The sequence below is a fragment of the Daldinia caldariorum genome, assembly GCF_022478825.1.
Source record: "Daldinia caldariorum strain CBS 122874 unplaced genomic scaffold F4812scaffold_2, whole genome shotgun sequence".
NCBI lineage: Eukaryota > Fungi > Ascomycota > Sordariomycetes > Xylariales > Hypoxylaceae > Daldinia > Daldinia caldariorum.
Window position 1 is genome coordinate 538030 of NW_025953038.1, and position 24421 is coordinate 562450.

The 24421-nt window shown below is 31.4% G+C and overlaps 3 protein-coding genes and 1 non-coding gene across 4 annotated transcripts; 2 read left to right on the forward strand and 2 right to left on the reverse strand.

Annotated features, from left to right (window-relative positions):
• Positions 1 to 12269: 12269 nt before the first annotated feature.
• Positions 12270 to 13938, reverse strand: F4812DRAFT_412937 (HotDog domain-containing protein). Its single transcript, XM_047932744.1, has 2 exons — positions 13699 to 13938; positions 12270 to 13397 (listed from the first exon to the last, which is right to left on the reverse strand). Exons 1-2 carry the CDS (start codon positions 13831 to 13833, stop codon positions 12975 to 12977), a joined length of 558 nt encoding a protein of 185 aa, XP_047793465.1. The 5' UTR covers positions 13834 to 13938; the 3' UTR covers positions 12270 to 12974.
• Positions 13939 to 15497: 1559 nt separating this feature from the next.
• F4812DRAFT_167855 (WD40 repeat-like protein) lies at positions 15498 to 19242 on the forward strand. The gene is made up of 4 exons (XM_047929897.1): positions 15498 to 15957; positions 16028 to 16315; positions 16370 to 18205; positions 18258 to 19242. Exons 1-4 carry the CDS (start codon positions 15804 to 15806, stop codon positions 18515 to 18517), a joined length of 2538 nt encoding a protein of 845 aa, XP_047793466.1. The 5' UTR covers positions 15498 to 15803; the 3' UTR covers positions 18518 to 19242.
• A 196-nt stretch (positions 19243 to 19438) lies between these two features.
• On the forward strand, positions 19439 to 19531 carry F4812DRAFT_t22. The gene has a single exon. It is a non-coding gene; the product is annotated as a tRNA-Glu (tRNA).
• A 1128-nt stretch (positions 19532 to 20659) lies between these two features.
• On the reverse strand, positions 20660 to 23905 carry F4812DRAFT_449386 (TBC-domain-containing protein; the record flags this gene model as incomplete). The annotated part of the gene is made up of 1 exon (XM_047935970.1): positions 20660 to 23905. The coding sequence occupies one exon, from the start codon at positions 23903 to 23905 to the stop codon at positions 20660 to 20662; it is 3246 nt and encodes a 1081-aa protein (XP_047793467.1).
• Positions 23906 to 24421: the final 516 nt, after the last annotated feature.

The following is a 24421-nucleotide window of genomic DNA, read 5'->3' on the forward strand; positions in this document are numbered from 1 at the left end:
ATTAATAGTTAAAAAAATATAAATAAATGATTAAATATATAATATTTTAAATATTTTATAAATTTTTTTTACTTATATAGTATTTTGCTTAATGTTTTTATAGTTTTTATAATTCTTAAAAATCTTAAGGATTTTATAAAATTTATAAAATCCAATTATTTAAAGTTTAACTGAAAAATGTTATTAATTATTCCTTATCACGAATTAATAACACGGGAACTATACTTTATATAAAAACAGGGTTTTTAAAACATACGATTAAGAAACGGCTAAACCTCGGATAACTTAATAAAGGGTAATAATCTCGTTAATTTTAATAATTTTAATAATCTTAGCAAAATTATTAAGATTAATAAAATTAAAATAGCTTTAAAAAAAGGATAAAAGAAATTTATAAGTATATTTAAACCATTATATATTTAATTAATTATTTATATTTTTTTAATTATTAATTTATATAAAGGAAAAAACTTTAAATTTTTTAATAAATATTTATAATATTTATTAATATTTAACCCGTATTATTATTATTTATTTAAAATTAAACCTTTAATTATTATATTTTAACGGATTTAAATATAAGTTCGTTATATTTTAATAATTCTTTAATTAATATTGTTATTAATTAAATATAATATAAATATTAACTTTAATAATAATATTCTTTTATTTATATAAATTAATTATAATTTATTTATTTTAAAATATTTATTAAATAAATCTTTTAAAACTTAATTTTTAATAAAAATTAATTAAATAAAATAACGTAATAAATTTAATATATTGCCTTTTAATTATATTTTAAGATTAATTAATAATATAATTTTAGCAGAAATTAGATTTTAAGTAAAATTATTTAAAAAAAAAAGTAAAAGAAATTACCGAAATTATTAATAAAAGAAAAAAAAAGCTGAAACTAAAGAAAATAAAATAAACTTCTTAAGAAAGAGATTTTAAAGAATATATAAAGTTTATTAAACGCTTAAAAATAAAATAAACATTTTAAAAAAGAAATTAACTAAATTTAAAGTTAAAAAGGATAATAATAATAATAATAATAATAATAATAAAGATTTTAACTTATATCCGGTACAATAAAACCTTATAGTTTTATTATTATTTAATAAAGGATTTAAACTTTTATTATTATTTAAGTACAATGGTATTATAGATGTAAAAACTTGGCTTAATATAGTTAAATTTTATTTAACTTTCTTTTGAATTAACTTTAACGAAAACGAACATAAGGTTTTAACGGTGTGTTAACAATTTAAAAGAAGCGCTTTTAAGTAACTTTAATTTATTATAAATAATTATTTAAATAAAGTTTAAAAAAAATTAAAAAAGTTTAAAAAAAATTAAAAAAGTTTAAAAAAAATTAAAAAAGTTTAAATATATTTTTAATAAATATTTTAATTTTAATTTTAAAATATAGTTAATATTTAAAAACTTACTTAAAAAAGAAAACGTTTATAAAATTATTTAAAATTTTAAATAAATTAAAAAAGCTTTAAAATATATTATTAAATTTAAATAATTAATTATAATAGCTTAATTTTTTAAAAATACTTAATTTAATTATTTTTATAAAAAATTAATTATATATATTAAAAACGAAATTTTAAAGGAAAAAAGGCTTAAATATATTAATAAATATATTAAATAAATTATTATTTATAATAAAAGGTTATATAAAAGGTTTTTTAAAAAAAAGATTAAGAAATTTATTTATATTTATATTAAAAAAAGTTTAAAAAAATAAGTTTTAATATTATTAAAATAGAAAAACTTAAAAAAGATATAATTAAAGTTAAATATTATAATTATAATAAAATAGATTATATATTTAAAAATTATAAAGTATTTTAAAAATAATTTAAAATATTAAAAAGGTAATTTAAACTTTAAGTTATAAAAGTAATATTTTTAAAAGTATTTAATATTTAAATCTTTTAAATTATTTAAAATATTAAAAATTATATTATTATTAAATATTATTATTAATAATTTGATTTTTATAAATATAATTATTAAAATTATTTATGTTATTTTAACAATAATAAAAAGGAATTAAGAAATTAGTTTTTATTTTATTAATTTTTATTATTTATTAATATTAAAAGAGGATAGGATATAAATAAAGATTATTTATAAAAAATATTATATTATATTAAGGAATAATGTAATTATAAGTTAAATACTTTAATAATTAAAAGAATTATTAAAAATATTTTAAATTAAAAGTTTTAAGTAATAATTTATTAAAATAATTATAATAAGAATAAATTTAATAAAATTATAGAATTTATAAATAAATAAAAAATTATAATAAAATAATAAAAAATAAATAACTTTTTTATAAATAAAATAAAATAAAATAATAAATAATAATTTATTAAATATATAATAATAATATAATAAATATTAATTTAAAATAGTTAATGGTAAATAATTGCGCTTATATTTAAAAATGAATTATTAAATGAAAAAAGAAATAAAATAAAGAATTTTATATATTTTTAATAGATTAAATAATTTTAATTCTTTTTATTATAAGTTTTACCTAATTATGGAAATTAAAAATATAATATTTCCTAATTATTAAAAAATTATAAAAATAAGACATTATATACGTAAAAGGAGAATTTATTGTATAAATTATTAATAAATATTTTAAAGTATAAGAAAAGAAAATATTAATTATTAAAATTAACTTAAAGATTATAAAAATTAATATTTTAAATATAATATATTTATTATAAAAAGCCATTAAAATTAAGCAATTTTTAAATATAAATAAATAAATTTTTATTTTTAGTACTAAAATATTTAATTTAAAATTAGAAATATATATATATATATAATCCGTAATAAAATCCAAAATATAAGAAACATTATAAAATATCTTAAATCTCATGCCTTTATAATTACTATTAAATATATAATTTAAGCAAAAAAATATAAATTTTTAACTTAAGTTTATAAAAAGATATTTATTTATATATAAACGTAAAAATATTAATAAAATTTAAATTAAGTTTAAATTAATTCCTTTAAATATTATGTAAGTAAATAATATAATTTTTAATATTACATTTTTTATAAAAAATAAACTTTGTGAATATATGTTAATAAATATGTATATATGATATAAAATAATAAATAAGTAAATTAAATAACAATAAAGTAAAACTAATATATTAATAATATTTAAAAAAAGAAGAATTTATTTAAAGTTAATTAATAGTATAATATCTTTTTATATAATAATAATGGATATATTGTTCCTTTTTTTAATATTAGTAATAAAGTATTTTATTTTTAATAAAGTACTTATATATTAATATTATATAATTATTACTTATTTTATTTTTTTTCGTAATTAATTAATTACAAAATTAATTATATAATAAAAAAAAAATCCTATAAAAAAAAACTTTATAATAATATATACTTATATTAATTTAAATATATGTTAATATGCATATAAATTATCTTGCTTATGGGTTAAAACGCACTTATAACAGTATGTTACGAATTAACATTTATTAGAAAACGTATTAGTTTAGGTAATGGGAGCGGGGATTTCCCAGGGTAACGGATAAACCCCGGTTATGGACTAAATCTTATACAATTTAATTAATTTAATTAATTTAACTAAATTAACTAAATTACTTAAATTAACCACATTATAATACCCTTAAAGGAGGTAAAATAAAAGTAAACGATCGGACTATAAAAAAGCCATTATATATTTAAATACTTATTTACGTTTTTTTAACTATTAATCTAAATCTTATATCTAACCTATATAAAAAAAAACTCCAAACCTTTTTAACAAATACTTTTAACGTTTTATTAACACTTAACCCGTATCGCTACTATTTACCTAAAATCAAGACCCCTGTTACTACACTTTAACGGACCTAAGTGTAGGTTCGTCACATAGTACGCATTTGTACTAACGTGTTGCACATCTTTATAATAAACCAGAATCGGAAATATAATAGCCTAAATTAAGGGCTATCCCACACGTTAAGCCGTATTAATATATATCGTGCCATTTTACACCTAGGTTAATTAGTAAGTTCTTATATAATGTCCCTTACTATGGTTAATACTTATACTTATTTGTAACAGCCCGTTATTATAATAATATATAACTGTTTTTAAGCTCCTCGCGTTTTACTTATTTTTCTAAATATAAATTAATTTAATTATTTTTTACTAATAATTTTATAACTTTATTTAATAATATTTTAATTATAATATTAATTAGATTATATATATTATAAATTTAATAAATATTTGTTACGAACCAACAGCACGGGAACCATACCTTGTATGGAAGCGGGGATCTTGAAACGTACGATCCCAAGAACGGATAAACCTCGGCAATCCTAATGGAGGGAAGTGATCTTAGTGATCTTGGTGATCTCACTGAGATCACTGAGATCACTGAGATCACTGAGATCACTGAGATCACCAAGGTCATGAAGGCTTCAGGCCCAAACTGAGGAAGCCTACGAGTATTTAAGACCATCATGTATCTAGACATTCATTTACGTTTCCTTAGCTATCAATCTAAGTCTTATATCTAACCCATATAAGGGGAAGGACTCCAAGCCTTCCTGACGAACACTTTCAACGTTTTATTGACACTTGACCCGTATCGCTACTGTTTACCTAAAATCAAGACCCCTGTTACTACACTCTAACGGACCTGAGTGTAGGCTCGTCACAATATTATTTATTTTTTAATTTTTATAAAATTATTATAAAATTATTAAATTAATTATTAATTTTTTCTTATTAATACTTTTTATTTACATTAAATATTAATATAAAAAAAATAAATTAATATATAAAATAAAAGGAACTTTTAAAATTAATAATTAATTTAAAATAATGTTAATAAAGTAATAAATAATAAAATTTACGTTAAAATTTTATATTATATTATAAATTTTATTAATAAATATGTTATAAATAATATATTTATATTTAATAAAAGATTAATAAATAATATTTTTAATAATTTAAAATTTATTATTTTAATTTATAAATTTTTTATTATTTAAAATAATAATATAATTAATTTATAAATTAAAGTTTTTATTATTTATAAATAGTTTATTAATAAAAATATATAATTATAAATTTAAAAAATTTAAGTTAATATAATTAAATTTTTATAATTAATTATTTATTTATTATTTAATTTTAATATTAAAGGCTTTAATTTTTTTTAAATTAAGTTTAAAATATTAAATTATTATTAAATAATTAAAAATAGTTTCGGGTTAGTAAATAAAGGAAATATATGCTTTTTAAGCCTTTTATTTTATAAATTATTTAATTATATTTAAAGATTTAATATTTAATAATGTTAATTTTTTAACTTATTTTTTTTATAAAGTTATAATCTTATAATATTTATTATAAATAATGATATAAAAATTATTAAAATCTTTAATTTTATTATTTAGGATTTTTTAAGGATATATTTTAATTTTAATTTTAATAAATATTTTATTTTCAATAATAAGGAATTTTATTATATTTATATTTAAAATATTATTTATTTAAAAGTTAATAAATTTAAAAGAATTTATATTTATTATTAATAAATAAAAATTAAATATTAATAAATTTATATATAATTTTTATTAATAATAATATAAATAAGTTTTAAATTAATAAATATTTAATTTTATAAAATTATATAATAATTTAATAATATATAATAACGTTTTTTTAAAATATTTATTTTTTAATTTTATTAATAATTATATAAAAATTATTTTTTATATTAATATTTTAAATTAAATATAAATTTGTTACGAATTAACAGTACGGGAACCATATTTTATATGGAAGCGGGGACTTTAAAACGTATGATTAAAGAAACGGATAAACCTTAATTAAACTGTTAAAGGGTAATAATCTTAATGATTTTAATGATTTTATAAAATTATTAAGATTATTAAGATTATAATAGCTTTAAAGTAAATAAAGGAAGTTTATAGGATATTTAAAATTATTATATATTTAAATATTTATTTATATTTTTTAATTATTAATTTAAATTTTATATTTAACTTATATAAGGGGAAGGACTTTAAGCCTTTTTAACGAATACTTTTAACGTTTTATTAATATTTAATTCGTATTACTACTATTTATTTAAAATTAAAACTTTTATTATTATATTTTAACGGATTTAAGTATAAGTTTATTACATTTTAATAACTTTTTAATTAGTACTATTATTAGTTAAATGTGGCATAAGCGCTTGTTACGAACCAACAGGCAACGAGGCCATACCCAGTATGGAAGCGGGGATGTCAACCAACGCCTTTTTCGGTTAAACCTCGGATAATTGGATCTCCAGGCTCTTATGGATCTCATGGATCTCATGAGATCCCCAGGAGCAACGAGATCCACGAGATCCACGATAAGTCCTAGAAACAGAGGACAAAGAGGGAGACCTACGGGATATTTAAAACCATCATGTATCTAGACACTCATTTACATTTCCTTAGCTATCAATCTAAGTCTTATATCTAACCCATATAAGGGGGAGGACTCCAAGCCTTCCTGACGAACACTTTCAACGTTTTATTGACACTTGACCCGTATCGCTACTGTTTACCTAAAATCAAGACCCCTGTTACTACGCTCTAACGGACCTGAGTGTAGGTTCGTCACATTAACTTATATTATTATTATTTACCTAAAATTAAGCCCCTAGTTATTACATTTTAACGGATTTAAGTGTAAGTTCGTCACATTCCTTATTTCCTTACTTAATATAGCCTTTTTAAGCCGTTAGTTCGTAATATTATTCCTTTTTTTCCTAATTTCTTTACCCTTAAAAATCTTAATAGATCTTTTATTTTCTTATTTTTTTTTGTTTTTTTAAATATTAATTTATATTTTATAATATTAGGATATGTTATTAAATTTATTACAAAAGCCAAATATAAATTTAATTAAAAAGTTACTTATAAAGTTTATATTTTTAATTAGTTTTAACATTTAAAGTAATTTATATAAATGTATTTTTAAGTACTTTTTCTAATAAAAAATAAAAAATATTAGATATAATTTCGTTTTTACTAATAATAATAATTTATAATTCATTTTTAAAATAACTTTTTTAATTTTAAAAAGTTTAAATTTCTTATAATTTAATTTATTATTTAATTTTTTAATTTTAATATTTTATTATAATAAATAAACTTTATTTCTTTTTTTAAAGATTAATCCTTTAATCTTATATTAATTACTATATCTTTTCATTTTTACTTATAAAAATCTAAACTTATTTACTAAATATCTTTATATAATAATAATTTATTCTATTATAACTTTTACTTTAAGTATAAATTTCTTTTATATTAATTAACTTTATAAAAATAAAATTATAACTAATATTTGCTTTAAATAAGAATATTTTTATATCTTCATTTATAAAGTTATTATATATAATTTCTGCTTATAATAATAGTTTTACCTAATTATTTTATATTTTATTAACGTAGATGCAAAAATATTATTTTAATATTTAATTTAAATGCTTTATTTATCCATTTAATTATAAATAATATATTATAAATAATTTCTATTTTATACTTATTTTTATCATTAAATTTATCTAAAATTTAAATATAAATAACTTATCCTTATTTAAAATAATATGTTTTAATAATTTATATTTATTAATTATATATTTAAAAAAAAGCATATATTAAGTCTTCAATTATATTAAATTTTTTATATTATATAAAATATTTATATTTAATTAATTTATTAACTATTACTTATATATTATTATATGGTACGTTAATTATAAGTTTTTTTAATAATGGTAACTTAGTAATAAAATCCTATGTAATGGTTTTTCAAGCTCTATTTGGAATTTCTGTAAATTATATAAGCTTATATAACTTATATTTAACTATTTTTATCTTATTATATATATTATAATTGCTAATTACCTTTTTAATTACTTTTAATAAGCTAAGAAAGTTATAGTTTTTTATAATTTGTTATATAGTTTAAAAGATTCTTTAATGTTTGTGTAATAAGTGTTTATAATATTTTTTAACGAACTTATATTATAAAATCTTTAGTATATATACTTTTCTTAAGTAAGTAATTATGCCGTCTTTTGTTTTGGTTTTTATAAATAATTTTTTATTAAGTATAGTTATTTTAATATATGTTATTTATATATTATCTTTTTTTATAAAATATAATGTTAATAAGATAAATGCTTTTTATTTATTTAACATAAATATTACTTTTTCTTTAATTATATTTTTTATATTAATTCTGTTAGATTTATTAAGTATATTTATTTATATATTTACTTTTTTTACGATATAAATTATTTTAAAGTTAAAATTATTAAAATATTTTGCCTATTTTTAAACTTTAAGTTTTAATTTTTAAATAATTATTAATGTTTTGAAATTATTATAATTAAAAAGGATTATAATTAATTCTTTTATTTTATTAAGTTAATATCTCTATTTTTCAAATGTTATTATAATAATAAGTAGTTTTCTATTATAGGTTTAATATTTTATTTAAGTTTTTTTTAAAAGTTTTAAATAAATATGCTATTAAATGTTATATTTTATTATCTTTAAGTTATTTTAGGATTACGCTTATAACTACGTTAAATTTATTTGTATGGATTTGTTTTAGCTGATTTAACTTAAATAATTTTATTATTAAATTATTAATAATAATTTTTTATATTTTTTTAAAAGTTTAATTTATTTTTAATATTTATTAAAAAGTTCTTTCCTTTTTTTATATAATAATTATAATAAGGTTTATAATTTTATTAAAGTTTTTTATTAATTATTTATTATAATTAATAAAGCTGTAAAATTGTTATATAATAGTGATATTATTTAGTATTAATTAATTTTGTATTGTTATAATTTTTAAGTTTTATATTTTAAATAATTAATTTTTTACGTATAAAATTTGCTTTTTTCTGGGTTTATTAGTAAATTAACTTTATTTAAAACTTTTAATATTTCATTTATTAATTTTTTATATTAATTAAAGATTTTGAAAAAGATGAAAATATTATTTAAATAAATGAAAATTATTTTTTTAAAAACTTTTATAATATAATTTTAGTTATCCTTTAAACTATTATTAATGTATTTATAAATTTAAATAATATAACCAAATATTTATAATAGTTAAAAGGGATTTATATTATTATTTTTTATTTATTTTCTTTAATTATTTAAATTAAGTGAAATGCCTTTTTAAAATCTAATATTATAAATTATTTTACGTTTTTTATCAGTTTTATTAAGTTATTAATATTAAATAAGAAATATTTATTTTATTTGATGATAAAATTAAGATATTAATTGTTGGTAAGTACGTACGTATGGTAAAAAAATAAACAAGTAAAACAATAATAATGGGTAAAACTGGTATATTGATAATGTTTAAGGAAGGAAAAATTTATTTAAAGTTAACTAGCAGTATAATGTCCTTTTATACAATAATAGTGGGTATATTGTTCCTCTTTTCAATATTAGCAATAAGGCACTTTATCCTCGATAAGGTGCTTACGTGTCGATGTTACACAACCACTATTAATAGTTATATATATTTTAATATATTATATTTTTATTTTTATTTAATTTTAATGTCCTGTTTTTATTTTTTTCAAGTATTAAAAAAATTAGGCTTTTTATTAATGAGTTTAATTTTCATATATATTTTTTCTCGAATTTTCGTTTTATAATTTTAATTAATGTTTTTTATTTATTTATATTTAATAAATATATCTTATTTAATTTCGGTAATTATTTTTCTTTAAGATTTATTTTATAATTATAAAGTTTATAATTTAATATTTTTATATTTATATTAAGTTTTTCGGTAAATAATTTTAAGTATTTCTTTTAATATTTCTTAAATACGTTAGTTAATTTATTATATATTATTTTAATTTTTCTTTTTATTATTTTTTATTATTTTATTTATTTATTTAATTTTATAAGTTATAATATATATAAAAATATTATTTTATAAGTTTTTTTAAAAGCTGTAAATACGTGCTTATTTATTATTATATTAAATTTATTTAAATTAGCCTTTTTTAATATTTAAGTTTATAATTTTTTATATTTAATTTTAATAATAATTATTTAATAATGTTCTTTTATTAATTTATTTTTAAGTTATTAATTTTTAATTACGGTTTTTCTAAAACTATATTATATTAAATATTTATAATATTAAAAGAAATTAATTAATCTTTTTATTAAATCTAAATTACAAAATTTATAATTTCTCATTTAATTTATTGTCACGAACCAATAACACGGGAACCATACCTTGTATGGAAGCGGGGTTCTTGAAACGTACGATCAAGCGGCTAAACCTCGGATAACCTGATGGAGGGTAGTGATCTCGTTGATCTCAGTGATCTCGGTAATCTTGGCGAGATCACCAAGATCAACAAGATCACGATAACCTCAGGAAAAGGATAAGGGAGGCCCACGAGTATATTTAAACCATCATGTATCTAGTCATTCATTTACGTTTCCTTAGCTATCAATCTAAGTTTTATATCTAACCCATATAAGAGGAAGGACTCTAAGCCTTCCTGACGGACACTTACCACGTTTATTGACACTTGACCCGTATCGTTACTGTTTACCTAAAATCAAGCCCCCAGTTATTACACTCTAACGGACCTGAGTATAAGTTCGTCACATTTATCTTTTATTATATTTAATTAATTATTCGTTAATTATTAACCTTTAATATAGTAATTTTTTTTAATAATTAATTTAATATTTATTAATTATATTAAAGTATATAATATTTATTAAATATTTATAATTAATTAATATTTAAAATTTTTAATCTTTTTATTTTATTATAATATATAAATAATTATTAATAATTTAAATTACATTAAAGTTTTTTAAAATATTTTTTTTATTTAAATTTTTTTTTAAATTAGTTTTATTACTTTTTAATAAATTTTAATAAAATTTTATTAAATACTTTTATATTTTTATATTTTTTTATATATTCTTTTTAAAATAATAAATTTATAAATTATATATATTTAACATTTATATTAATTATAATTTTTTTATATTTTTTTATAATATATTTATTTATAAGGTTTATTATTTATAAAAAGTGTAATATTAAAAATTATATTATTTACTTATATATTTTTTAAAGGAATTAACTCGAATTTAATTTAAATTTTATTAATGTTTTTATATTTATATATAAATAAATATCCTTTTACTAATTTAAGCTAAAAACTTATGTTTTTTTAATTAAATTATATATTTAGTAACGGTTATAAAGGCATGAAATTTAAGATATTTCGTAATATTTCTTATATCTTAGATTTTATTACAAATTATGTATATATGCTTCCGGTCTTGGATTAAGCTTCTTAATGTTTAAAATAAGAATTTATCCATTTATATTTAAGGATTGTTTAATCCTAATGGCTTTTCGTAAAAAGTATACTATCCTTGGGATGTTAGTTTCTGCTGTTTTTAGGTCGGCTCTAGTAGCTGGTACCTTCTTTCCTTTGTTAGTAGTTTCGATGGTTTCCCTTACTTTTACTTTAAATGATCCTGCTTAGGACTTAGTTTCTGTGAGAGCTATATTGTTAATTAATCTTAAGATATAATTAAGAGGTAATATATTAGGTTCGTTATGTTATTTTATTTAATTAGCTTTTATTAAAAGTTAAGTTTTAAGGGATTTATTTAATAAATATTTTAAAATAAATAAGTTATAATTAATTTACATAAATAAAAAAATATTATTATTAAAGTTAATATTTATATTATATTTAACTGGTAATAATATTAATTAAAAAATTATTAAAATGTAACGAATTTATATTTAAACTTGTTAAAATATAATAATTAAAGTTTTAATTTTAAATAAATAATAATAATATAAATTAAATATTAATTAAATGTTATAAGTATTTATTAAAAAGGTTTAAAGTTTTTCTTTTTATATAAGTTAAATATAAAATTTAAATTAATAGTTAAAAAAACGTAAATAAATAACTAAATATATAATATTTTAAATATCCTATAAACTTCCTTACTTATGTATTATTTCGCTTAGTGTTTTTACGGTTCTTGTGGTTCTTAAGGATCTTAGGGATCTTATAAGATCCATAAGATCCATAAGATCCATAAGATCCATAAGATCCATAAGATCCATAAGATCCAATTATCCGAGGTTCAACCGAAAAACGTTGTTGGTTGTCCCCCGCTTCCCTACTTGATATGGCCTCTTCGGGCCGTTGGTTCGTAACATGTTGCCGCCTATAACACTGAAGCATCACCTCCTTAATATTAATCTTACCGTAACTATACAATCCTTTTTTTACATGTCATTTTTTTAACTTGAATGTCACACTACACAAGCTACAGGATTACATTAACTCAATTGGTTAAGTAAGCTACTGGTACTTTTCAAATAAACCAATACCTACCTCGAAAGGTTTACGTTATTACGTTGCGCGCGTGCCTGTGACAGCAGCTCTAATAAGTATAAGTCTTGCAAATATAAGACCTACGGCAGGGATACTATTTAACTAATGAATCGTCAAAACATGGATACGTTGATAGATTTGAGCCTCTTACAGTACCTACCTTAAGCTAGGTAGCTTACTATTATTATTATTTTATAGAACGCCAAACTTCGCACCCAAACTCCAGATATGGCTAGAGATATAGCATGTACAAGGTGTTTTTGCCTGGTCTTTATAGATACCTGATATATCATGAAGTATATTTAGAGTTTAACAAAATATTCAGTAAGTTGGTTGCTTATTCAGGTTTAACACCTATCCCCACTGCGATGGCATCATGCATCCTAGATCAGAGGGCAACGACAACGACAACATCCGACGCACTAGAGGGCGCCTATAACTTCCCAACCGGCGGATCCGTACTGGCTTTTCCGTGCTCGCAGACAACCAATAGAGGTCCCTCTCGGCCATCTTCAGTCACCGCTCTCATCTCCCCTCTCAACGCGCATAGCTTACGACCGGCATGTAAAATGTCACATTTGATATCGACGCTAGTGCCAACCGGAACTGGCCGTAGATATGTAACATTGAGCGTGCGGCTGACGCCCGTATACTGCCAAAAGCCAGGTTTCGAGATAAGATGGAGTGGCAGCGTGGTGCATGCGTCAAAAATAGTGGACGCGCATCCGCCATGCAGGTTACCGAGCCCGTTGCTATGGATCGGTTGCACGGTGAACCGGAAGGTGATGCTGGGATGCGGGGGAGAAGAGGAGTACGAAACGATAGATAAATAAGGCGTTATAGCTGTCATCCACCCCTGAATACGTACGGTTAGTGAATGATTTTATGACCCGCCTTCCTTCTAAGCCTCAATTAAAAGGACCTCGTCTAAATAAGATCCCAAGCTGGGTATTGGGCTTTAGTCATTAACTCCTCAAATTCTCATTGCCCTGTATAGCGCGCCACTCAAGTTTACCCTCTATGTCGAGTAGGAATATTGCAATGAGATGTTGGCGACATGAAGCGCGATATGGTAGGCGTCAATAATCTCACGAACCTAGTAGATAGGTGCACATTGTCGATGCTAAGGATGAGAATTGCGGGAGAAGTGGGCTTACATTGTCCTTTGGATCCTGGGATACTGAGGCTAATTTCAAATATGCTTCAACTTTCTCGATACCAGAAAGCGATTTTAAGGCCTCTAACGTGACCAAACCCGAAGGCGTAGCTTTATCTCTTGAAGACGTAGGCATTGTTTTAAGATGGAATAGAAGGTGGGTTTTTAATGTGAGTTGTCCGCTGAGTAGCGTTCACTTATTATGAGCTACCTCTAATAAAAGGGGAAGGTTGCTTACTTGTATCGCCTCGGTAAATGTAAATGTAAGACTGCCACTAACCAAAGTAGAAGTACGGTAACTACGGTACAATACCTAAAGCAACTAATATCAATAGCTGAACCAAAATGTCTAATTCAACAACATCGCAAGAGCTAGCAAACAAACTTCTATTATACAAACACGTTACTTATATCGCTTACTTAAATGATTATGAAAGCTCATAGGTATATGTCAACCGGAAAGGTTAATAGTTTTCCATCATTTCTACTCTCAAATATTCAATTACATCATCTTTCTTTAACCCTGCTTATATACACAAATAGGTGTAATATCTAAAAGGTAAATAATCATAATAAAATGAGTCTTTTATTATCTCTACGATATCCTTTTTTTTTTCAATACAATTTCGGTGCTTCCCTCACCCCATTTCGACAGCCAGCAGCTACGCATGCTTACCTCTTGGGTCTTACTAGCGGGCATGGCGGCAAACGACGGTCATAAGTTGAATATACACTGAATAGCACACGAAAGGATTTAAAGTAGATGGGGAAGAAAAGACATCTAAAGAATGTCTTTGGTGCCTTTGGTAGTGAGAAAAGGAAACAGCGTATAGTATAATATGGATCCCATGTCATCTCCATTCTCTTTTAAGAGTCGTGGAGACACTGAGATAACCCCTCACTTAACCCGCGCCGCACAACGACATACGGGGACTCCAGGGGACTTCAACCCCAAGGTGATACCAACGCTGTGGTTAGATCTGGATTCTGGATAAACCTAGAAAGAAAACCAGGAAAACTTATGAAGAAAGAGCCAAGTTACAGGGGGGGAATTCTTACAACGTTCGTAGTATCTGCACTAATTGGTGTAATACATCATGCAGGATGGCCCGGATGGCTGACAAGTAATGCGGCTAGTTGAGCTTGTTCGCATCGTCGGCATCGGAGATCATGGCTGCTTTACGGGTTTAGGTACCTATGTACCTATAAGCCATTCCATCCAGCAGGGAGCTTGGCGCATAGCTAGTGGTCCAAGCTTGGAACATCACAGATAACACAGTTGCTCGCACATTCAGGGGAAGTTTTGACCTAGCCTTGTGTGAAAGCTATGCTTTTGATTGGTCAGGTTACAAGTAGTTAGGGGTGACAATGACTACTATGTAATCTGGCACAAGTTGGCACAACCTTGTTTGGGGAAATGCAAATGCATACCTCACATTGAAGGTAGTACGTACCTACCTTACCTAAAGGTACCAAAAATTGATTTAGGTTAAGTTTAAGAGGTACGTACTGCACTATTCTTTGCAGGCCACCTGGAAGCCGACCTTAGACCTAACAGCTTTCCAAATCCATCACGTCTCGAAATTCTCAACTCCTACCATCTAGACTGACGATACTATAACCTTGGGATATTCCCACCACCCGTTACGGCACGAAATGAAATCGCATCGCCGAATAATTTTTTCTATTGTATTGCGACCTATCTATTTTGGGCTAATCAATTTGTACCATCTCGATTCTCTTCGCTCATTACTGGCCCTGTTTTAATTCCTGTTATTTTTTTTTCCTCTTCTCTTCTTCTAATTCTCTTCGAATAAGAGCTCCTTCATTCGACAATCGCAACTTGATTCGAATATTTGGCGTTTCGCAAACAAGAAACGTGTCTATTACGCTAAAAATCCGCTCCATTCCGCACAACGAGACGTTGGGCCAATTGATTTCCCCACCGTCGCATCTTTCTCCCTCTCCGACATAAAAGTCGTATCTCGTGGAGGGCACTTTGCAACGCAAATGTGCATGTTCAAAAGTCGGCCTCAAACTAAACGGTGAAGACGGTTGCAAGGGCTAAACACCGTCAATCTGTTGAAGCCGGAAACTCAACTCTTCATGAGTTGGCAACAGATCTCCGCTATGGGAAACGGCGGGAATGGATCTGGTATGCCGGGCGCCGGTGGTCTCGGCGGCGGCCAGGACCTATCCGGCGGAGGAATGCCTGGGAATCCGTCAAACCAACCGCATGCTACCGAGTACACATTACAAGGTATGCCTTACTCATGTTTGACCTGTATTTTAGATCCCTCTCGGCTAACCTGCATGCGCTCGACAAATAGGTGTTATGCGCTTCCTTCAAACCGAGTGGCATCGACACGAGCGAGATAGGAACGCCTGGGAGATCGAACGTCAGGAGATGAAGAGTAGAATAGCCGCTCTCGAAGGGTCGGCTAGAAGAGCGGATGCTACGCAGAAGGCGTTAAAGAGATATGTCGCTATCTTGGAGAAGAAAGTTAAAGACCAGGCTGCCAAGCTGAAGGATTCTTCTGCTTCTTCTGCCACGGATCATTCCGTGAAGCAACCTCAGAAGATTGATAGAGCTGCCTTAATACAGGAGAAGCTCAAATGTACGTATAAAGAAGAAAGACTGGACGAGTGTGGGATACTAACTTCAATTATAGCATCGGACGAGAGACTAAAAGAATCGGTGCCTGGATTGGAGGGTCTTGTAGGCGAACGTGTACAGGAAGACGAGGAGCGTGACAACCTTAGGGTCTTCTTGGATCAGTGTCAAGCTGAATTTACATACCTAATGGTTTCGCCCGCTAATCCCATGCCTCCTCGGGAATCTCCTCCCTTACCTATGATGGACGACTTGAGAGAAGGAGACTTTGGATTACCTATCTCCCAGCAACCGCTGGATACAGCTTTCCAAGCGTTGAGACTCAACCAAAACCATCTGAGGGACCCGGTTCCTCGCCAGGGTGCCGTAAACGCGAACAATCTTCATGGACAGAGAATGCCCCACAATATGAATTTGTCGGCGTCGGAGAACGCAAGCTTACAATCTGCTCCTATGGTTCGGTCAGGAGAGGGAAACGCTTCGATGTTCTCACATCCCGGTGAGTGGCCAGCCTCCAACCAACCGGGCGCGCGTATACAAGAAGATATAAACGCGAAGTCGAATCACATTAATGAACCTCCTCGTTCGGAGTTCGGCGAAGCTTCACTGGAGAAGCGAGCCTCAGTTGATGGGGATGGTTGGGACTTTGGCGAAGGAACTTTCTCCGACTCAGCTACAGCGCAGCAATTACAACCTCTTACGCACCGTCCGGACACAGACGCATTTCCTAACGCTGAAAGCTTACCCCAGTCGCCTAATCGCGGTCCTAATTCCCACAGGCGGAAGACATCCATATCTCGACGAAAGAGTGCGGAACAGGAACTTTCTCTCAACGGTGCTGTGCAGAAACCGGAAAGTGGTAGTTTCAAGTTGCGATACGGACTGCGAGGTCATCTTAATACCGTCCGAACCGTAATCTTTTCCGGAGGCGGAAGTCCTGGAGAGCCAGAGATCTGCACGGCCGGCGATGATGGACTGATCAAGCGATTCCACATCCCGCGTGAGAATCCAAGCCATATTGGAACTATATCATCTGATCTGGACGTGCCGGCTGATTTTACTCATCGCGGGCATACCGGTGCTGTGTTATCGTTAACGTCCTGGTCGCCTTCTCCTAATTTTTCGACGGGCGGCCGTGCCCAAGGTGATGGGTGGATATTCTCTGGCGGCCAAGATGCAACAATTAGAGTGTGGGAACGGGGCAGAGTAGATCCCAAGGCGACGCTGGACGGCCATAGTGATGCGGTTTGGGCTATATGTGTACTTCCTGCGACCCTTGGTGCGGTCTTCGGCCAATCCAGCTCTTACGGTACCCCAGACCGCATCCTAGTCGCCTCCGGAGCGGCCGACGGCGCTGTGAAGATTTGGGCCGTGAGTGCTCCACCACAACTTACCTCGCCTCAACCGGGGCCGCCAAGACGTAGCACTGGAAGTGGCCGAGTCAGAGGTAACTCGATGAGTTCGGGATCTCAGTTCCCAAGCTCACCTCAACCAAATATGGCTTCAAATTCGCCGTTCCATTACACACTAATCCATGACATTCGCCGCTCTGACGGATCCCGGGCATCACCGACGTGTATTACGCCATTATCAGCTAGTGGGGAGGCCTTCGTAGTCAGCTACTCGGACGCTGCTATTATCGTGTTCAATACGAGAACTGGCGAGGAGGTTGGCTCTATGGCTAGCCTCGAAACGTACGATAATACCATTAACACCAGTGTCAATGCCGTAGTCGCGACGACAGCCGGTCTTGATCAAAGCTCTGGGCTAGGCCTGAACGAGGAGGATACAAGTGGTCCAACTGGTAGCACGGGCACAGCTGGTAGTGGAATTGAGGGTGTTATTATATCAGGACATGAAGATCGCTTTATAAGGTTCTTTGATGCTAATAGCGGTGAGTCTCTAGCAAGAATGTTCAGATTATGCACGCCACTAATTACTTTTAGGTCAATGCACATATAATATGCTCGCCCACCCAGCGTCAATATCGTCCTTGTCCCTCAGCCCTGATGGCCGCGAGCTGGTATCTGCTGGCCATGATGCGAGCCTTCGATTCTGGTCTCTTGAAAAACGAACATGTACCCAAGAGATCACCAGCCACAGGATCATGAGAGGAGAGGGCGTATGCGCCGTAGTCTGGAGCCAAGACGGTCGATGGGTTGTTAGCGGCGGAGGAGATGGAGTCGTCAAGGTCTTCGCGCGGTAACGCATACAATTTTAAAGGCGCTCACAGAGAACATATGAGGAGGAACTTTGGTAACGACGTGCGACTCAGTCAAGGAGTTAGTGGAACTATTGAGTAGAAATGATGATCTCACGCCAGGTGGATTAATGCATCGTTACGCTATGTTACGCTATCGACTATTACCCAAGACGCATCAACAATATTGAAGAGGCTGGTTAATGCATGCATAGCAAGGGGTTACGTCCGAGTCTACGGTTAAACAAGACTCTTGTATAAAAAAGAAAAATTTACGAAACTTCAGAGTAATGGAGGCGCGCGACGTTTGTGCCTAACAAATCACGATTATTCCAGACCTATTCCACCCAGCAAATATGCCTAGGATAGTAAGCAGTCCGGTTGAGACGTGATTAATGAGTCGAACGTAGCGAAGTCTATGATTGACGCAGGGAAGGGTGGGAGAGGGATGGCGGGATTGTTAATGAGTTGTTAACGTTGTAGATATGAGCATCGCTTGCTATTACCACGAGCATTTTGTAACACACACGAAAAAAAGACATTAAGAGGAAATCGAGTTGCATTCTAGTGGCGGAGATAACCATCTATGGGAGTTTATCCCTTATTTCTCACCTCATTTTGATTTATGTGAGCTCGATTGATATCTCTTACATACTAGGCCGCAGTACGTATAATCCCTTTCTATAAGGGCAACGTTGGTATAATAAAGTCCTATCTTGATTTAAATAGAATCGGAACGACAGTATCGAGGAGGTATGTACTCCTCGAATTCGCGTTACCAGTACCTAGGTACTTAGCTCCTAACTGCGTCACTACTACTTCGTAGTAGAAGCGACAATAGCACATAGCGCTAAAACCGCACTACCAACCTACAATACATAAAGGACTGTAACAACTCCGATCATCATCCAATAGGAACTCCACAAATCCGAATTGGTGTAGTGGCTAACATTTGACGCTCTCATGATTCAAACCATCGTAGGAACCGTCAAGCCCGGGGTTCGATTCCCCGATTCGGAGTTTAGTTTTTGTTTTTTTCTAATTTTTCTTGCTTCCTTTTTTGTTCAGAATAATAACTAACAACCCTTCCTTTCATCGTCAAATTGCAGTACCGTATTTCTTCTCTAGCTTGACGGTATTCGCATTTAACGTTAATAAAGAAGTAAATTCAGACCTCCGGTTAGCAGAGTACAAGGTAAGTAATATACTACTACTATTTAAACACGAGTTTCCTTCCTCTATCGCGGTTATACATAAGTACGAATGATTCATTCCACTTGCAGGACTCTTTAGTTTCCTAATATCGAGATCATGTATTACGCTAGGAGGTAATCTAGCACATTCTTATGAATTTTCGCAACTACAAAAGATACAAGCACATGAGTGGGAAACCGGCCAACGTGCAAAGACAAATTGTTCTTGAATTCTAGCTTGGCACTGATAGTTGCGGCTTTCTATTATAGTCTTTAGCAGCAGGCTTCTGCATTAGATACACATACGCATCTTCGCTTTATTCAGCTTAGCTTTATCTTGTCTCGCCGCATGGTAGCAGGGACTGTATTGTATGTAGGGCATCCCCGTCCCATGCGCTCGGTATCAACTCCTATTCTGTCTGTCTATCTATCTGCCTCTGCTCGGCCCAGTCCATCGAAAGGCCAACTTCTCCATCTCCTCTCCACATCCGCCTAACATGTAACGTCTGCCCGGCTGCTCCTCGACCCTCCAGCTCAAACCATATACATCAGGAAAAAGAGAAAGAGAAAAAATCTCGTGCGACCGGGAAGGGGGTATCATGGCATGCAAGCATGGTCCAATCTCTCTAAAAACGGTGATAAAGATGGGAAAGAAAACAGAAACAAGCAAATAAAAATTAAAAGGGAAAAGAAACAAGAACGCAAACTCCCGCACGCGATACCAATGCAAGAAGACGCCAACCATTCGAGGTAATGTAATAGTAATGCTCCTATGTCCGCCAGCCAACTGCTCACCTAATGTGCGCCAAAAGGAAAAGGAGAGATGATAGTGCTTTAGTTGAGAAACCTATCTTCTCTCTGCCCTCTTCTTCTTGGCCGAGTTTTCTTTACAAGTTTGGATTTGTGCCTTCTTCAGTAGCTAGTTATCTTTTAGTGTCGTCATTCACATCCTTCTTCATCCGAGTCCGAATGATGTTTCTTCCTCCGCCGGTGTCCGAGCTAAACCGGTACCTCTTTCTGCGTCTTCCACAGCTGCGTCCAAGATATTCAGTCCAGTAACATTATTACTTTCGCTCTCGGCTCGCAAAGCGGGACTCGGGACTGCGGAAACGCTGGCCTCGGTGATGAGTGCAGGTACCGACATGCTTTTTTGCGAATTCTGCTCGGCGCGACGTTTCGCATTGCGCTCCTCGCGTTCCCGGGCCATTTGCTTATCAGCTTCGATAGCCTTATTACGTCGTTCCTCAACATCCTCACGGCGGACAACGCGACGCAAGCCCTCGGAGGCCTGGATTAGGCCGTCGATGCTGATGGCATGGTTGGTCATCTGGTGGTTGATATATGTGTAGATCGCAGCCGGCGTGTCGCATTGTAGCAATTGCCGCTCGTTTAGTTTTAATAGCGCCAGCGCGACTTGAAACAGAAACGTGCTGCCATCATTGATACATAATACCACGTCCCACACGCGGAATAGCGCTTCGGCTGATAGACAATCAGTGAAGACGCTGAGGAACCACTGGAAAGTCAAGGCCTCTAGCTCGATGCTTAGCGCGTCGAGGTGTTGCGATAGTTTTGGCAAGATTTGGCTCACATATTGGCGTAGAACGTGTTGATCTGCGCGGGAAGCCATTAAACTATGGTCATAGTATCCCTGCGGCAAGATACGCTCAATGATCGATACGAAGACCCAGAAAGCATCCTCAGCCGATGGCATGATGAGCAGTAAGTTCGCAGCAATCAGATTCATGCCTTGACAGTACCCGACTTCTGGGTTATGTCTGGCATACGCTCGGAGAACTTCGTTGAGTTTAGCGACACCGGGTCCCTTGCGGAAGAATATGTTGTCCGTAAGCGTACGGTTGATGTCCATTTCGATTTGTGAGATAACAACAGCATCATCAAGCTCGCTGGTTCGGGAGATCAGATCTCCATAGTACCCAGGGGTTCGTCTAGAAAGGGCACCAGAACATTCTGCCCAGATCTTAGGGCGGTTTGCTACGGGGATGCCGCTAAGCACTAGATTCCTGAACTCATTCCATTTAGCCCGGCCGACCTTTCCCTTCATTCCAAGATCCGCGATACCAATAGTCTCGCCGTCGTTAAGTTTGGCTTCAGGAATTATGACAGGAGCTGTCTGGAAACGGGCTTCAGCTGCTGCGGCAGCAGTAGCAGCCGCAGCCTCATCCTCGCGTCGGCGCTCAGCGCGTACTTTTCTCAGAAACTCGTTCCAACGCACCGACTTTTCTCTCTGCAGGGTATCATGCACATCACTTAGTTGTTTTAATAAAAGCTTAACCGGCTCAACGTCTTCATGGACCAATGTAGCTGTAGGCGATCCTTCCTCTGATTTTGCCGGGCTTGCTTCTCTATCTAGAGCCGCAGTAGTGGTGGTTGCAGGCGGGACAAACCCGCGGTCATCTGAGCTGATTAGTGCTGGGGATTTCGAGCCATTTCCTTCAAGCACCTCTATGTTTGGAGCTGTTATAGATGGAGTATGTGACAGCAGTTCCGTAGGAAAAGTAGCAATCTTGAGATAATCTTGCCATCTTTTCCCCTTGCCCTGGTCAACGGGGCCCTCAATGGAAGTAGGACTTTCCGGACGATCATCACTCCTGGTATCACAGCTAGAACTTGTGTCGTCATCAAACAAGTTCGGTGAGAGATTAGATCGTCCGCTAGAAAGCATTTCATGTCCATTCTTCATTTGCGAAGCAACTTTGGTGGCTTCTCGCTGTCTCTTCTTCCGGCGTTGGTCGTAAATAAAGCCGAAGCGGTCAATTAAATACTCGCCGTCGTTGTAATTATTATACAGCTGCGATAAAGCCGGCGGCTGGCCTTCGGGAGAGAATATAGTATCCATCTCGACAGGGCCAAAATTATCCGATCTCGCTGTAGTTGGACTTTCAGTGTTTGCGCCTACGCTATCCCACCTTTCGCGTGGCCGTGAAAACTGTATATTCACGGGTTTAGGAGTAGCCCGTCGCATTGACATTAGCGCTTTAGGCCCCCCTTGTGTAGACACGGCTCTACCAGAGGCACCTGTCCTCGTGCTAGCATTGGATAATGATCTCATCGAACCGCCTTGGCCCGCCGAATTTGATCTTCCTCGAGTAGATTCAGAATCGCGGATCGAAGAGCCTTTCCCAGCTACTAGTTGTAAGGCCATACTAGTGAAAGATGACGAAGGTTTTCTGTTCGTCTGCGCAGAGTAGATGCTGGAGGCACGGCTTGAGCTTTGCGCAGACTCGGCATCTGGCGGAGTGAAGAGGTCTTCTTGGATAGGGGGGCGACGATCTCCTGGGGTTGAGGCACGAATGGCGGTCTTTGCGCCCTCTTCGTTAATACTAGCTGCCCTACTAGCCTTTCTACTTCCGACACCCCATAGATATTCCTTCCATGCTTTCATCGTGCCTTTGCCAACCGTATTGGTGTCCCTAGAAGCAGATAGGGTGCTGGCTCTGACCGTGCTGTCGTCTATGTCGTTTATACCCATTGCCTTGTGGGACATTGAGTCGCGCATCGCATCGCTCATCATGCCAGAAACATCCCCATTGGTGGCGTATTTGATCTTGTCCTGTGCCTGAAGCTCCGCCTCCACAGACCGGAGCTTCGTTTCGAGGTCTAAGCTTGACAAGCCACACCCACGTATTATTCTTTTAAGCGCTCGTTCTCTTTCATCCGCTCTCCTCCTCAACCGAGAGATTTCCATGTCGCGGTGTGCAAGGTCCTCGGCGACCTGGCGCACAAGGTTGATAGCTCCATGTTTCGCAATTAGATGTTTTATATGGTCGTCGCTGGCATGATGAAGAGCACCGGGTATCTTATATGTTGTTATGGGAGCATCGTCAAACAGCGCATCCCGTGCAGTCTTCTGAACCGCGGATGAGGTTAAACTTTCAACGATGGATGTCTTAATCGGAGCTACGGAGGGCGTCGCGTCGACATTTACAGCGGAAGGATTGGATTCGGCGGTGGTGAAGGACGGTTCGTCGCAGGGTGACTGAGGTGAGAATGAGGGGAAGGAGGTGAGAGACTTGTCAGACGCGGCAATGGATGAGGCCGAACTTGAGGGCTGTGAGATCAGCTTCCTTGGCTTAGACTTTGCGCGCGTCGAGTGGCTTCGGGACACCCTTGCCGAGGATGAGGCTGCAGAGAGCTGTGACGTCGATCGCTCCAGGGGCGCATTTGACTCGGGATCCATGTTGACTTCCTAGGAATCATGGTCGAGCTCTGACTTGTTCTGTCGGCCTTTATCGTTTCTCTCTTTGTGTTTCCCTATTGTATCTTGTTAGGTATTAGCGCTTAATCTTGGGAAGCCAAGATGGGGGGGGGACCAGTTAAGTGGCAGACATGGAGTTGTAAGTGGGCAAGAGTTAGGTAGAAATTGGAAATGGTGAGGTGATGATGTATTGGTGATGATGATAGGGAATGTGATTTTATGGGCTGGATGGGTTATGGTTTATGCAAGTTTAAGCAGTTAAGGTATGTGACTGTAAAATTTATGGAGCATTAATGGGGGATTTATGGAGAATAATGCAAGTGGCATGTACGGCATGGACGGCATATGACATGTACTTTTAACGTATTATTTTAAGGTACATAATTGAAGGTACCCCAACGTTACCTATTATTGCGGATTCCAGATTGATCCTGCTGCTGCCCGCTAGGTATCTGACGGGTTATTGGCGCCTTCTGTCATTCTACTTATGCGTCCCCA

Bases quoted from the DNA above. Each gene is read 5' to 3' on its own strand.
- F4812DRAFT_167855 (XM_047929897.1), top strand. From the start codon at position 15,804: ATGAGTTGGCAACAGATCTCCGCTATGGGAAACGGCGGGAATGGATCT. The intron at 15,958-16,027 runs GTATGCCTTACT...CTCGACAAATAG, and splicing joins TACCGAGTACACATTACAAG to GTGTTATGCGCTTCCTTCAA. The intron at 16,316-16,369 runs GTACGTATAAAG...CTTCAATTATAG, and splicing joins AATACAGGAGAAGCTCAAAT to CATCGGACGAGAGACTAAAA.
- F4812DRAFT_412937 (XM_047932744.1), bottom strand. From the start codon at position 13,833: ATGCCTACGTCTTCAAGAGATAAAGCTACGCCTTCGGGTTTGGTCACG. The intron at 13,398-13,698 runs GTAAGCCCACTT...GTACGTATTCAG, and splicing joins CCCAGGATCCAAAGGACAAT to GGGTGGATGACAGCTATAAC.